The sequence below is a fragment of the Beta vulgaris genome, chromosome 7 (genome assembly GCF_026745355.1).
Source record: "Beta vulgaris subsp. vulgaris cultivar EL10 chromosome 7, EL10.2, whole genome shotgun sequence".
Lineage (NCBI taxonomy): Eukaryota > Viridiplantae > Streptophyta > Magnoliopsida > Caryophyllales > Amaranthaceae > Beta > Beta vulgaris.
In genome coordinates this window covers 47520087-47534720 of record NC_079208.1, presented here as the reverse complement: position 1 = coordinate 47534720, position 14634 = coordinate 47520087, and the positions used below count along the sequence as shown (strand labels likewise).

The window sequence follows — 14634 nt, the reverse complement described above, 5'->3', positions numbered from 1 at the left end:
GTGATATAACAAAGCCTAAGGCAAGACATGAGAAATTGAGCCCATTTCTCTCTCTCTCTCTCTTTTTTCTCTCCCAGTTGGTAACTGCCATTTCTAAACCAAAATTCGACAGTGCAAACAATCATCATCAAGGTGTGGTTTTGAGATTAGTTGAGCCCATTTCTCTCTCTGTTTTTTTTTTCTTCTTTCTTTTTCTGGCAATTTGTAACCTCCAGTTCTAAACCAAAACTGGACTTTGCAAACAATCATCATCAAGGGTTTGGTTTTCATTTTCGTTCTTGAGTTTTATGTTGTTCGAATTGTTTGCATAATTATTATGGCTAGAGTAAAGACTACAGCTCGTCGTCGTCCGAGTGATGGTGGTCGCAGCGATTGTGGTCCGAGTGATGGTGGTCGTGGTTCAAAAGGTAATTTTGCATTTTTGAATTGTTTTTTTTCATTGTTTTCATTGCGGAATTATGGTTATTTTGTTTGATTACGATTGTTTTTTTTCTTCTTTTTTTTTTTCTATTTTATAAGTTTTTAGGTTTCAATTTATAGTTGATTGTTGGTGGACTTGCAGGTTTAGTTGAATTTTAGTTGATTCTTTTGGTTTTGAGTTAAATTGATGATAGTTATTCTTTTTGTTTTGGTTAATTTATTTGTAACCTTTGTTTTGATTTGTTAGTAACCCTAGGTTTGAAGTCTTGTAACCGTTTCTTGCTTTTGTGTCTCTTATGATGTTATGTGATTAGTAACTCTAGGTTTACTTTTTAATTGATTAGTAACATTAAATACCAGTAAGAAAGAGCCTGCTTATGTAAAGATTTACAAGGAACATTATACAGACTACAAAAAGAAAAGAGAATGATCAGCTTACATCCACATTTTCATAGGAAGTCAAAGCAAACTTACACATTGATAGCATTTTGCTATTTTGCATCCCATGTATGCATTTACTGTACTCCAATGGGAAGCCGTTAATTTTGGTAAAATAATGCCATTTGATTGATTAGAAACTAGTTGAAAGGTTGGGTTAAACCGTTTGCGGACATGATTCACTGAAACTTTAACTAACTAGGTCCTAGTTGATTATTGCATGTGAAATGAATAGTTGATTCAATTCTTATTCATCATAGTTGTTCGGTTGTTGATGTTCAAATCAAATATTGTGCTGATTCGTGAGTCGGGGCAGAGTTTAGGTTTTCTATCTTATTATTTTTTGTGTTTCCAAGTTTGTTTTTTGTTTTTGATTTTCTGGTTTGGTCACTTTTGTTATTTATTTAAACTAGTTAGAATGTTAAATCTCTTTATTAATCGTGAAGGTAATACTGGAGATGAGTCTATTGGGAAAGATGTTCCTAATTGTGAAGGTAATACAGGAGATAAGTCTGTTGGGAAAGATGTTCCTACGATCCTTGAGAAGGATATAACTGATTTTGTAATAAGGCGTCCAACTAGGAGTAATAAGAATACTCTTGCAGGAAGGGATAAAGGTCCATTGAGAACATGTAACAATCAATCTATTGGTGAAGCTGAAGAGGAGTACAATCCTCATAAAAGACATCGAGTTTCTGAAAGTACTCCTTCGAAGCCAGCTGGGTATGTGTTTTTCCCCTCTTCACTATGTTTTATTATAAATTACTTTTCTGTTAAAGGGGTTACTATTCTTACATATTGTAGTTACTTTACTGATTTATGAGAACTATGATTTTTGTGTGTTGTTAGAGTATTCTTGAAGAGGGGTTTAAAGTGAATCACATCATAATGGTCCCAATAATATCTATTTAGATTTAGGTTTCTGTATACCTTTCGGCTTGGGAAGTTGGCATCAATTATACTTTATGGAATGATGGCTTACTACTATGATCCCCTACATAAGTATAAAGTAATCCCTTGTATAAACTCTAAAGTAAGCCATCGATTAATATAGAGTAATCACTATATAACTATAAACTAACTCATGCATGAGTGTAAAGTAACACCTTACACAAAGCCTAAAGTAATCCCTAGATAGATATCAAGTAACCACATTATAAATCTAAATGTAACCCCTAGCACAACATATGAAATAGGTAACCCTTTATATAAAATGTAAAGTAACCCCATAAAAAATGTAATGTAACCCCTACATAAGTGTAAAGTAAGCCCTTGCACAAATTCAAAAGTAAACCTTGGATTTATATAAAATAACCCCATCATAAGTGTAAAGGTAACCCCTTGCACCAAATATATAAAGTAACTCCTAGCAGATAACAATAATAACCCTTGCATAAGTACAAAGTAACCCCTTCCTAAGTGTAAAGTAACCCTTCCTAAGTGTAAAAGTAACCCTTTGCACAAAATATAATTTCATTTAAGAACTGAATTATCTTAATAAGTGTCTAGACACTGGAAATACCTACTAGGTGCCACATGTGACTGGATTTGACACAATTAAGGGGCTGCATAGGAACATGATTTACACTTGTCAGAAATGGGATAATGAAATGGACTTTGTAGGGAGTTGCCATTGCATCTTTAAGAAAGACCCATAAACCTTGTTGGATTCTACAAAGCAAGTAACCAATAGCGCCCATCATGCTTTTCTTCCCATAGTTCTTTACAATCTGAAAATGAAGGTAGCAACCAGTAGTGCCTCATAGGTCTTTAAAGTATCTTATAACGAGAGTTGAATTTGAACAAAATAGCATGAACACCAAACAGAGACTAGACATGAAAGTCACTAAATGTACAACTAGATACTAGAATAGATGACCTCTCCAGAACTTCCATCATTAAAAAACCTGCTCTTAACAAGTTCATTAGCTAAATTCACAGGCATCTCATCCCATGTCCAGAACTTAGGCAATTTAAATGGTCAAAAGAAGCTATGATGTCCATGTCTATTCTTGTAAGATGGCACCAGTAGTAGTAACAATATCATGAGAGTTTCTATCTATTTGCAAGCTATATCAGAAACCTAGAAACTGTAAGTTTTTACAGCTTTTACACTGTTAAGACTTTAAAGATTGCAAATAAAAACTGACTATACACAAGAAAAATGACTGCAATTTTTAAAAATGTCTTTCTACTTTATTGCATTTTGGTGGTTACTTTATTGAATGTAGAGTGTTATTTATTTTCAAATGTTAATATAAGTGTTAGTTTTGTTTTTCTGATATATATGTTTACAAAGTGTTATTGTTCTTGTTAGTTACTCTAACTAAAATATTCATTGATTTTAGGAAAAAGAAGACTATTGTGAGATGTCGGCCGACAACGCTTATTAATCTTTTCAAGAAACTTTCGACGGAACAAAAGAAGGATGTACACATTATTGGTTTTGGTAGTTTGTTTGGGCTGAAGCTAGAGGAATTTCCTAGGGATATGATACGTGTGTTGTGTCGTAATTTCTGCCCGAAGGGGTTTTGCTGATAGAAAATCATTGAGTTCAGTTGAAATCTGCCGATGTTGCTAATGTGTTTGGAATTCCAATGGGGAAATTTAAAATTCAAATATCTAAAAGAGATGATGATACAAAATTGAAGAGTTTTTGGGTTGAAAACTATGGTCATTCATTTGGGGTTGTTACTCCAACATCAACGAGGATGTTAATGGAAATGGATAATGATTTTCTTAATGGAAATGATTATTTTAAGCGGTGTTTTGTAATGTTTGCAATTGTTACATTGCTAGCACCTTCATTAAACACTTGGGCAGATTTTAAAATTGTGCGTGCATTGATTGATGTTGGTAGAATTAAGGAGTATGATTAGTGTTCATATGCGTTGGATGACTTAGAACACGTATGTGCAAGTATGAAGACATCAAAAAAAAAATATTGGTGGTTGTGTACTGTTGCTTCAGGTTTGTTATGTACAAAGATTGAAATTTCAAGGTCTGTCTTCTCCTAAATTTTTACCTTTGATTCAACACTGGACTACTAAGAAACTGAAGGAGAGAATTACCCTCGAAGCGGGTAAATATGGTATTGGGTTATTGGAAGATGGTTATCCTATAACCCTTGACACAATGATTGAAGTTCTCGAAGATGACAGAGAGATAGAGGTAGTAATAAGGCATGGCGATGAGGGTGAGCATGAGGATGGGGAAAATGACGGGAACGTGATCAAGAATATGGATGGTCAAGTGGATGATGATGCCATTCATGTTCGTCAGTGTTGTGAAACTTTTGATTTGCCTGATGGAGTTTTTTCTAATCAAGACATTGGAGCAATGACAAGAAATGAAAGTTTATGATAGATTACTTTTGTTTTTGGGTTACTTTTGATTTTTTTTTTAATTGTTCAAGAGTTGCTTTTTGGTCTCAAAGGGGTTATTTGGGTTACATTATGGCTTACTACTACGAGTCCCCAACATAAGTATATAAAATCCTTTGTATAAACTCGAAAGTAAGCCATCGATTAATATAAAGTAACCCCATCAAAAATCTAATGTAACTCCTACGTAACTGTAAAGTAATCCCATCATAAGTGTAAAAGTAACTCATTGCATAAAATATATATAAAGTAACTCCTAGCAGATAACAATAATAACCTCTGCCTAAGTGTAAAGTAACCCCTGCCTAAGTGTAAAGTAACCCCGTCATAAGTGTAAAAGTAACCCCTTGCACAAAATATAAAGTTACTCCCAGCACATAACAATAGTAACCCCTGCATAAGTGTAAAGTAACCCCTTATTTAAAGTAATCCCTTGCACAAAGTCTAAAATAATCTCTAGATAAATATCAAGTAACCACAATATAAAACTAACACAATGTAACCCCTAGAACAACATATGAAATAGGGAACCCTTTATATAAAATGTAAAGTCACTGCCTCTTATTAAGCACTGGAATAGTGAGAAACTGAAGAATAGAATTGATGATGAGGGTGGTGAATATGGAGTTGGTCTATTGGATAAAGGTTATCCTATTTGTATTTATAGAGTGAACAAACAGGAAATAGAACAAGATAACATAGAGGAAGGAAGACTTGAGGTTGAAAAAAACAAAGACAAAGACAAAGACAAAACAAAACAACAACAACCTTCTCATGACAATGAACAACTTCATGAACTACAACAAAATCAACAACAAGAAGTAAAAGAAATGATCCAGGAAGAAAATCTCTCAATTGATTCATCTGCGAAACAAAAGGAAAATGTAACTCAAGTTTGTGGTGGTCATCGCTCTGTCACTTTTAACTTACTTGATGGAACTCCATCCAATGAAGAAATTCATGCAATAGCAAAGAATATAAGTTAATTTAGCATTATGCTAAGGTGTTACTTTTAGTGTAACGAGGGGTTACTTTTAGTAATGGTTAGGGGGTACGTACTTTTATTCAAACTAGAGATTACTTTTTCTAATACTAAGGGGTTACTTTTGCTAAAAGTAAGGGTTAGTTTTTTTAAGGTCAAGGGGTTAGTTTTAAGTTTAGGAGTTACCTATATTAATGTTAAGAGGTTACTTTTATGGTTACTTTTTTTGTCATAATGGTTATGTATGACCATTGTTGGTAGCTTCTATTTTTGTAATTATAAAGTCTTTTCATTAAGGTTATTTATACTCATAACATGGGCTACTTTTATGGAATGTAAGCTGGAACAAAGTATGGCTTCATTTGAACTGTTTGGTAGTGGTGATCCAAATTTCAGCTCCCTTCCACGTCCTAGTGTTCCAATTGATGATGTTTTCATGATAATCCATCAGTTCATGACTGATTTTGGGATGAATGTCTCTAAAGTGCTAAAGCCATAAAAACTGTTGTGGATGATTTAAATCTGTGCCATGATGGTTCTTGTTATGATTCTGGCAGTGAGGGTGATGTTGCTACAAAGAATGTAGGTTGCAGTCAAACAAAGTGTCCAAAATCTTCTAAAAACATTGTTGACCTTGTTGCTTCTACGGACAATCTTGACACAATAGAATCAAATACAAATCTTCAATTTGATTCAAAGAGTAATGGGCCAATAAATCAAAATGCTGGCTGCACAAAATTTTACACACAAAATCTAGAGATTTGTGGATTGGAACATGTGGAATCCATTAAATCATTGTCCGTGTACACAAGTGCTTCTCAAAATTTAGATGATCTTCTATCAGAGCCCGAACAAGTAGGTAAGTCACAAAGTTTTGTTGATTCTGATGTTTTCAAGGATGTTAATACACATATCTATTTTGGTTTTGAAGAATCAGTCAAGCAAGCTATCTGTGATGTTGTTTCTAAAAATTGTGAGTTGTTAGACTCTGTTAATAATGTTGATAATACATAGAGTTTTATGTTTAGTCCTATTGCTATTAATGATGTGAGCCTTAGCAAAATCATTGGAGTTAAGCAAAAGGCAAAAGTTTCAAGGAAGAACTTGGTTCAGGCTAGCAATAAATCTAGTAGAAGACGGAAACAAGTACTTGATGTTTTTATTAGTGGTTATATTGAAGATGAATCGACTAAAATCTTAGAGGAAAAAAAGACACTTGATTCCCAATCATCTAGTTCTGAAATGTATACTCATGATGATGACTCCTTGTATGATACATTTGTAAGAACTAATATAAGCTGTGGTCATCCAGTAGGAAACAAATTGGAGTTAGTTTCATTGTTCATGAGGAAGAATAAATCAACATTGTCAAAAATGAGGGCAATGCGGCTCCAAGTTGCAGACTATTGTTTCATCAAGGATCAAGACTTCAACAAAACGTATGTGTTAAATGTTTTTTTTTTATTGCTCTTAAAGGTTGTTCTTACGTTAAATGCAACTGAAGGTTCTTTTTTACTGCTCAAGGGGTTACTTTGGGGTTGTCGAAGGGTTACTTTAAATACAACTCGAGGTTACTCTTTTATATATATTTCTATTTTGTATTACTTTATCTATAATGTTTTTTTGTTACTTATATACATGATAGAGCTTACATAACAAAATGTGAATGGTCACTCTTTAATGGTTAGTACTATTTTTGATAGAGGTTGCTTCTCAAAGTTTAATCGAAGTTTGATTTGGTTTGAAAAGTAATTTATTATCAAATGGGTTACTTTTTGGGGAACAACTTGTGATGTACAATGAGGTCTATTTTTTGACTAGAGGAGATATGTGGAAATTGCTTGAAGATGAAATGATCTCAACCTGTATCACAGATTGCTTCCTGTTGTTACTAGATGATTCTGAGGTCCAGAATTTAGGGTCAAGTTCTCCTCGCTACTTCTTTGGTACATCTTATATGGTATGATAAGCTGATTTCTTTTTTTCTTTTTTTTTTATATTTGTGCTAAACTGTGTTTACTTACACTATTTGTGTTGTTGTTTTAATGTCCTTTTCTAATTTCCATGATGGAGGGTGAAAAATCCATTCATGAGAAGGAAATCTATGATGCTTGGGATGATTGGATTAGTAATCAAAATCCGACCTTGAACTTGCTTGACTATAGTTTGGTAAATATGTTGTCTTTTGTTCTTTTTAGTTATTTATATATGTGTTTGTTTCTCTCTATCTAATTCATAATTAAGATATTTTTCTTTTTGTTTTCTTTTGCAGATATTCATTCCTATCATCTATGAGCAACATTTTTCTTGCGTTATCTTCAACTTCAACAACCATTTAGTTGATTATTGTGACAACATGATTTACTCTGTCAAAATTCGCCACAACAAAGTTGAATCGGGATTCAATGAACACTTGTCATGTTTTACGCTGTTGCTCATTATTTGGTGAGTTACTTTATTCACAGTTGCTTGTTTTCTATGTACTTTTTTGGATTTATTGGATCTATTGTACTATTTTCGACGTGTTACTTTTCCACTTCTTAAGGGGTTACTTTTATGTTATTTATAATTTCAGTTTTTTTGTTTGTATTTTCTTAATCAATTGAAGTTTCTATATCACTAAGACAATATATGTCTACATTCATGAAGGCAAAGGGTCATGCAAGCAGTGAATTGATCCATAGCTTCCGTATTAGAGAAATTTATTTTGATTAGAAATCCAAAAGTTGCAATGAGTCTTCGATTTCTTCAATTTCCATGGATTGTATTGATTCTTGAGATTCATGAAATTCGAAGGAAATCTAATTTAAATCATCCGATGATTCATCAGATTCTGTTAAATTATCAGATGTTAAGATTGATTTTGAATTCAGTGCTGGTTTCGACATTGATATTGGGAGAGAATCGTGGTCGAGGTTTAGGGTGTTGAGAGAGAAAGCAATAGAGGAGCGAAGAGTGAAGAAGGAACATGGGGAAGTGCGCTGCCTTTGTTTGATTGTGACGCGCCAGCCACACGATTTCCTTTTTGTGTGGCCTGTGTTACAAAAAACGCACTGCTCAAATCCTTCCTATAAAAAAACGAACTGTACAAAAAGAAAGTAGGAAGGATTTGAGTAGTGTGTTTTTTGTAACACAGGCCACACGGAAAGGAAACCGTGTGGCTAGCGCGTCACAATCAAACAAAGGCAGTGTGCTTCCCCATCTTCCTTCTTCACTCTTCGCTTCTCTTCTTGATGCTTTCTCTCTCAAAACCCTAAACCTCGACCACGATTTTCTCCCAATATCAATGTCGAAACCAGCACTGAATTCAAAATCAATCTTAACATATGATAATTTAACAGAATCTGATGAATCATCAGATGATTTAAACCAGCTTTTCTTTGAATTTCATGAATCTCAAGAATCAATACAATCCATGGAAATCGAAGACTCATTGCAACTTTATTTTGGATTTCCAATCAAAATGAATTTCTTTAATAGGGAAGCTATGGATCAATTCACTGCTTGCATGACCCTTTGCCTTCATGAATGTAGACATATATTGTCTCTGTGATACAAAAACTTCAATTGATTAAGAAAATACAAACAAAAAACTGAAATTATCAATAACACAAAAGTAACCCCTTAAGAAGTGCAAAAATAACGCGTCTGAAATAGTACAATAGATCCAATAAATCCAAAAACGTACATAGAAAACAAGCAACTATGAATAAAGTAACTCACCAGATAATGAGCAACGGTGTAAAAACTTGACAAATGTTCATTAAAACCCGATTCAACTTTGTTGTGGCGAATTTTGATAGAGTAAATCTTATTGTCACGATAATCAACTGAATGGTTGTTGAAGTTGAAGACAACGCAAGAAAAATGTTGCTCATAGATGATAGGAATGAATATCTGCAAAAGAAAACAAAAGGAAAAATATCTTAATTATGAATTAGATAGAGAAAAACAAACACATATATAAATGACTAAAAAGAACAAAAGACAACATATTTACCAAACTATAGTCAAGCAAGTTCAAGGTCGGATTTTGATTACTAATCCAATCATCCCAAGCATCATAGATTTCCTTCTCATGAATGGATTTTTCACCCTCCATCATGGAAATTAGAAAAGGACGCTAAAACAACAACACAAATAGTGTAAGTAAACACAGTTTAGCACAAATATAAAATAAAAAAAATAAGAAATCAGCTTATCATACCATATAAGATGTACCAAAGAAGTAGCGAGGAGAACTTGACCCTAAATTCTGGACCTCAAAATCATTTAGTAACAACAGGAAGCAATCTATGATACAGGTTGAGATCATTTCATCTTCAAGCAATTTCCACATATCTCCTCTAGTCAAAGAATAGACCTCATTGTACATCACAAGCTGTTCCCCAAAAAGTAACCCATTTGATAATAAATTACTCTTCAAACCAAATCAAACTTTGATTAAACTTTGAGAAGCAACCTCTATCAAAAATAGTAGTAACTGTTAAAGAGTGACCATTCACATTTTGTTATGTAAGCTCTATCATGTATATGAGTAACAAAAAAACATAATAGATAAAGTAATACAAAATAGAAATATATATATAAAAAGGTAACCTCGAGTTGCATTTAAAGTAACCCCTCGACAACCCAAAAGTAACCCTTTAAGCAATAAAAAATAACCTTCAGTTGCATTTAACGTAAGAACTATCTTTAACAGCAATAAAAAAGAATATTTAACACATACATTTTGTTGAAGTCTTGATCCTTGACGAATAGTCTGCGACTTGGAGCTGCAAAGCCCTTATTTTCACCCTTTTATTTAAATAGGATGGAGCGGGTTATTGGATATCCACTAGATATTGTCATCCCTAATGACCACAGCTTATATTAGTTTTTACAAATGTATCATACAAGGAGTCATTATATTGAGTATACATTTCAGAACTAGATTATTGGGAATCAAGTGTCTTTTTTTCCTCTAAGATTTTAGTCGATTCATCTTCAATATATCCACTGATAATAACATCAAGTACTTCTTTCCGTCTTCTACTAGATTTATTGCTAGCCTGAACCAAGTTCTTCCTTGAAACTTTTGACTTCCTATAAGCAACATCAACATCCACAGCCCGTTCATTGCTAAAAGTGTGATATGATTGTCATCTTTCTCCTCCACAACACCTTTAGCCTTTCGCTTAACTCCAATATTTTTGCTAAGGCTCACATCATCAATAGCAATAGGACTAAAAAGAAACTCTATGTTTTTACTAACATTATTAACATAGTCTAACAACACACAATTTTTAGAAACAACATCACAGATAGCTTGCTTGACTGATTCTTCAAAACCAAAATAGATCTGTGAGTTAACATCATTGAAAACATCAGAATCAACAAAACTTTGTGACTTACCTACTTATTAAGGCTCTGATAGAAGATCATCTAAATTTTGAGAAGCACTTGTGTACACAGACAATGATTTAATAGATTCCACATGTTCTAATTCACAAATCTCTAGATTTTGTGTGTCAAATTTTGTCCAGCCAACATCTTGATTTATTGGCCCATCACTCTTCGAATCAAATTGAAGATTTATATTTGATTCTATTGTGTCAAGATTGTCCATAGAAGCAGCAAGGTCGACAATGTTTTTAGAAGATTTTGGACACTTTGTCTGACTGCAACCTACATTCTTTGTAGTAACATCACCCTCACTGCCAGAATCATAACAAGAACCATCATGGCAGAGATTTAAATCATCCACAACAGTTTTTATGGCTTTAGCACATGAGAGACCATCCATCCGAAAATCAGTTACATGAACTAATGGATTATCATGAAAACCTCATCAATTGTAACACTAGGACGTGGAGGGGAGCTGAAATTTGGATCACCACTACGAAACAGTTCAAACGAAGGCATACTTTGTTCCAGCTTTTTGAACTTCAAGTAACCCCTAGAATTACGATCAATGTGATCTCAAAAGGCTGGATCCAAGTTGATTGGAGTACACTGAGATAGGGTTGGAGATATTCACTTTTCCATCATCTTTGAAGCTTGATGATCATCTTCTACTCCATCACACACAATTCTTTGAAGCATTCACCTCAAATTCTTTAACATCAGAATTCCCAAATTACCCCCCACATTTGGGGAATTCCTCAGATACCCCTGAGTTTTGTGTTTGGGCTCAAGATACCCTTACTATGGACGAAACCCTAACGCCGTTAGGTTTTCGCCCTCTCTCTCCCCAATTTTCTCTCTCCTCCCATTCCCCCACCCACTGCCAACACCCTCCCCCAGCCGGCGACCACCACCCACTCCGGCGCCGGCGACCCTACCCCCTCCCTTCGCCGGCCGGAACAACAACACCCGCAGCGACCCTACCGGTTCCCTTCGCCGGCCATAATAGTAACACCCCTGGCGACCCTAACCTCTCCCTTTCCCCCACCATTGACACCTCACCCTAGCCCTCCCTTCGCCGGCCAGTGCAGCAGCACCCTGACACCACCCTTTCCCCCCTTCCCCGCTATCGAAAATGTCCCCCCTTCCCTGTCTCCCACCGTGAGTCGACCCCCTTCCCTTCCCCACCAAGATACGCTTCCCCCAAACCCTTAAACCCGCCCTCGAAACCACCCTAGGCTGTCGTTCTGCTGTTCTGGCCGGACCTAACGCCGAGGGTGAGGGAATCGGGAATGGGGAAGGGAGGGGTAGGGTCGCCGGCGCCGGAGTAGGGGAGGGGGGGTTTGGCAGTGGGTTGAGGATTGGGAGGAGAGAGAAAATTGGGGAGAGAGAAAGGGGAAAACCTAACGGCGTTAGGGTTCCGTCCACAGTAAGGGTATCTTGAGCCCAAACACAAACTTCAGGGGTATCTGAGGAATTCCCCAAATGTGGGGGGTAATTTGGGAATCACGCCAAACCTCAGGGGTACCTGAGGAAATTTCCCTTAATAATAACATACCAACAAGAAAATACTTGGCTAAGGAAAAAGTAACCACTCCTAACCATTAAAGTAACCCCCTAGTTTTAGTAAAAGTAACTCCGAGTATCAGGAAAAGTAACACCTTAGAGTTACAAAAAGTATTATCTAGTTTCAATAAAAATACCCCCTAACCATTGCAAAAAGTCACCGCCCCTAGTTACACTAAAACAAACACCTTAATATTTGAAAAATATACCCTCAGATTCAATAAAAGTAGCCCATGTTATGAGTATAAATAACCTTAATGAAAAGACTTTATAATTACATAAATAGAAGCTACCAACAATAGTCATACATAACCATTATGACCAAAAAAGTAACCATAAAAGTAACATCTTAACATTAATATAGGTAACTCCTAAACTTAAAACTAACCCCTTAACCTTAAAAAAACTAACCCCTACTTTCAGCAAAAGTAACCCCTTAGTATTAGAAAAAGTAATCTCTAGTTTGAATAAAAGTACGTACCCCCTAACCATTACTAAAAGTAACCCCTCGTTACACTAAAAGTAACACCTTAGCATAATGTTAAATCAACTTATATTCTTTGCTATTGCATGAATTTCTTCATTGGATGGAGTTCCATCAAGTAAGTTAAAAGTGACAGAGCGATGACCACCACAAACTTGAGTTACATTTTCCTTTTGTTTCGCAGATGAATCAATTGAGAGTTTTCTTCCTGGATCATTTCTTTACTTCTTGTTGTTGATTTTGTTGTAGTTCATGAAGTTGTTCATTGTCATGAGAAGGTTGTTGTTGTTTTGTTTTGTCTTTGTCTTTGTCTTAGTTTTTTTCAACCTCAAGTCTTCCTTCCTCTATGTTATCTTGTTCTATTTCCTGTTTGTTCACTCTATGAATACAAATAGGATAACCTTTATCTAATAGACTTACTGCATATTCACGACCCTCATCATCAATTCTTTTCTTCAATTTCTCACTGTTCCAGTGCTTAATAAGAGGCAGTGACTTTGGGAAGAAATTCCTCTAAACTTGAGCCTATGTAAGTAATAAATTTTAAGTAACAAGACACAACCACCAATATCCTTCTTACCGTCACTATTCTTCACTATAGATTGTCCCAAATCTTCCAACACATAAGTACACCAATCAAAACTTTAATCTTATTAACATCTTCTAAAGCCTTAAGAAACTTCCAATCTGCTTGTCTATTCAAAGGTGTCAACAGTGTAATCATAACATACATTACAAAACATCTTTTGAAGTCATCATCCCCTTTCTTCAAATTCTCATCATTACAAATATGGAAAGCTAAAGATTTAGCAATAACATGCCCACCATTCACATCTCGAAAATACTCCTTCCAATATATTTTAGTGTTCATTTCATCTTTATTTCCATAGATCGGAATCTGCATATATCCCATTGGAATGCCAAATATATCATGCACATCAACACATTGTAACTGAACCTGATTATTGCCAATCATCAATACCCAACTTTTAGTCCGAAAAGTCCTACATAACCAGCGTATCATATCTGCTATGAAACTCCCACAATTGAATATCAAATAAGCTAGCAAATCCAATATCTCCTATGGCTTTCTTTTGCTCATTAGTAAGCTTCTTGAACTCCTCAAGAAGACTTGCTGGACGACATCTTTCAACTGTGTTATCAGCCGGGAATACTGTATTATTCAAAATAAAAAGATATTTAAAACACAATTAAAGAACAAAAAAGAAAAGACTGAATTAAAGTAACCCCTGGTATCAGCAAAAGTAACCACTTAAATCAGTAAAGTAACCCCTAGTATCAGCAAAAGTAACCACTTGAATTAGTAAAGTAACCCCGGGTATGACCAAAAGTAACCCCGGATATAGCAACTAATAGTAATGAACTATGGAAACCAAATATAACTCACAACAAAAAAAGAAACATGAAATATCACATACATATCACATGATTCTTAAGCAATTTCCTCTTTGGCCTTCATAGCCTTTGAACCGGAGACTGAAAAAACCAATAGCTTGGCTCCCTACATGTTGTCTCCTTGAAGGTTTTACAACTTCAGTAGCTTCAATTGTGCACTCTTGACTATTTGTAGTTTTCTTTTTTGCTACAACTTTTTCCTTCATTTTCTCCAAAATAATACCAACACTCTGTTCAACATCATCATCAAAGTTATGTTTCTATGTTTGGCCAATAGATCGTTTTGCATACTTTTTAAAATCTTTTCCAAAAATGATAGCAACAACAGGTTGCACATTTTCATTAATCTCAATCGTCCCAACTTGATCTTCTTCATGTGTACAATTGACATTAGCTAGGTAATTCATTCTTTGAGAGAGGTTGAATCTCTTAAATAACTCCATCACACATAATTTTATGAGTATCTTCTACTCCTTTATTCTCGATATCTTCATCATTATCACTTTTACTGTGCTGATCTTCAACATCCTTGACAATTGATAAGTCATTTTTATATATAG

At 34.8% G+C, this 14634-nt stretch overlaps 1 protein-coding gene across 1 annotated transcript; it reads left to right on the top strand.

Moving 5' to 3' along the window:
- Positions 1-44: 44 nt before the first annotated feature.
- On the top strand, positions 45-4223 carry LOC104908598 (uncharacterized). Its single transcript, XM_010697722.3, has 3 exons — positions 45-407; positions 1305-1581; positions 3207-4223. The coding sequence occupies exons 1-3, from the start codon at positions 317-319 to the stop codon at positions 3394-3396; spliced, it is 558 nt and encodes a 185-aa protein (XP_010696024.1). The 5' UTR covers positions 45-316; the 3' UTR covers positions 3397-4223.
- The last annotated feature ends 10411 nt before the right edge of the window (positions 4224-14634 follow it).

What these genes read in the sequence shown, in the direction of transcription:
- LOC104908598 (XM_010697722.3), top strand. Translation starts at nt 317, where the DNA reads ATGGCTAGAGTAAAGACTACAGCTCGTCGTCGTCCGAGTGATGGTGGT. An exon ending in TGGTGGTCGTGGTTCAAAAG is followed by an intron (nt 408 to 1,304) that starts GTAATTTTGCAT and finishes TTAATCGTGAAG; the next exon opens with GTAATACTGGAGATGAGTCT. An exon ending in ACTCCTTCGAAGCCAGCTGG is followed by an intron (nt 1,582 to 3,206) that starts GTATGTGTTTTT and finishes CATTGATTTTAG; the next exon opens with GAAAAAGAAGACTATTGTGA.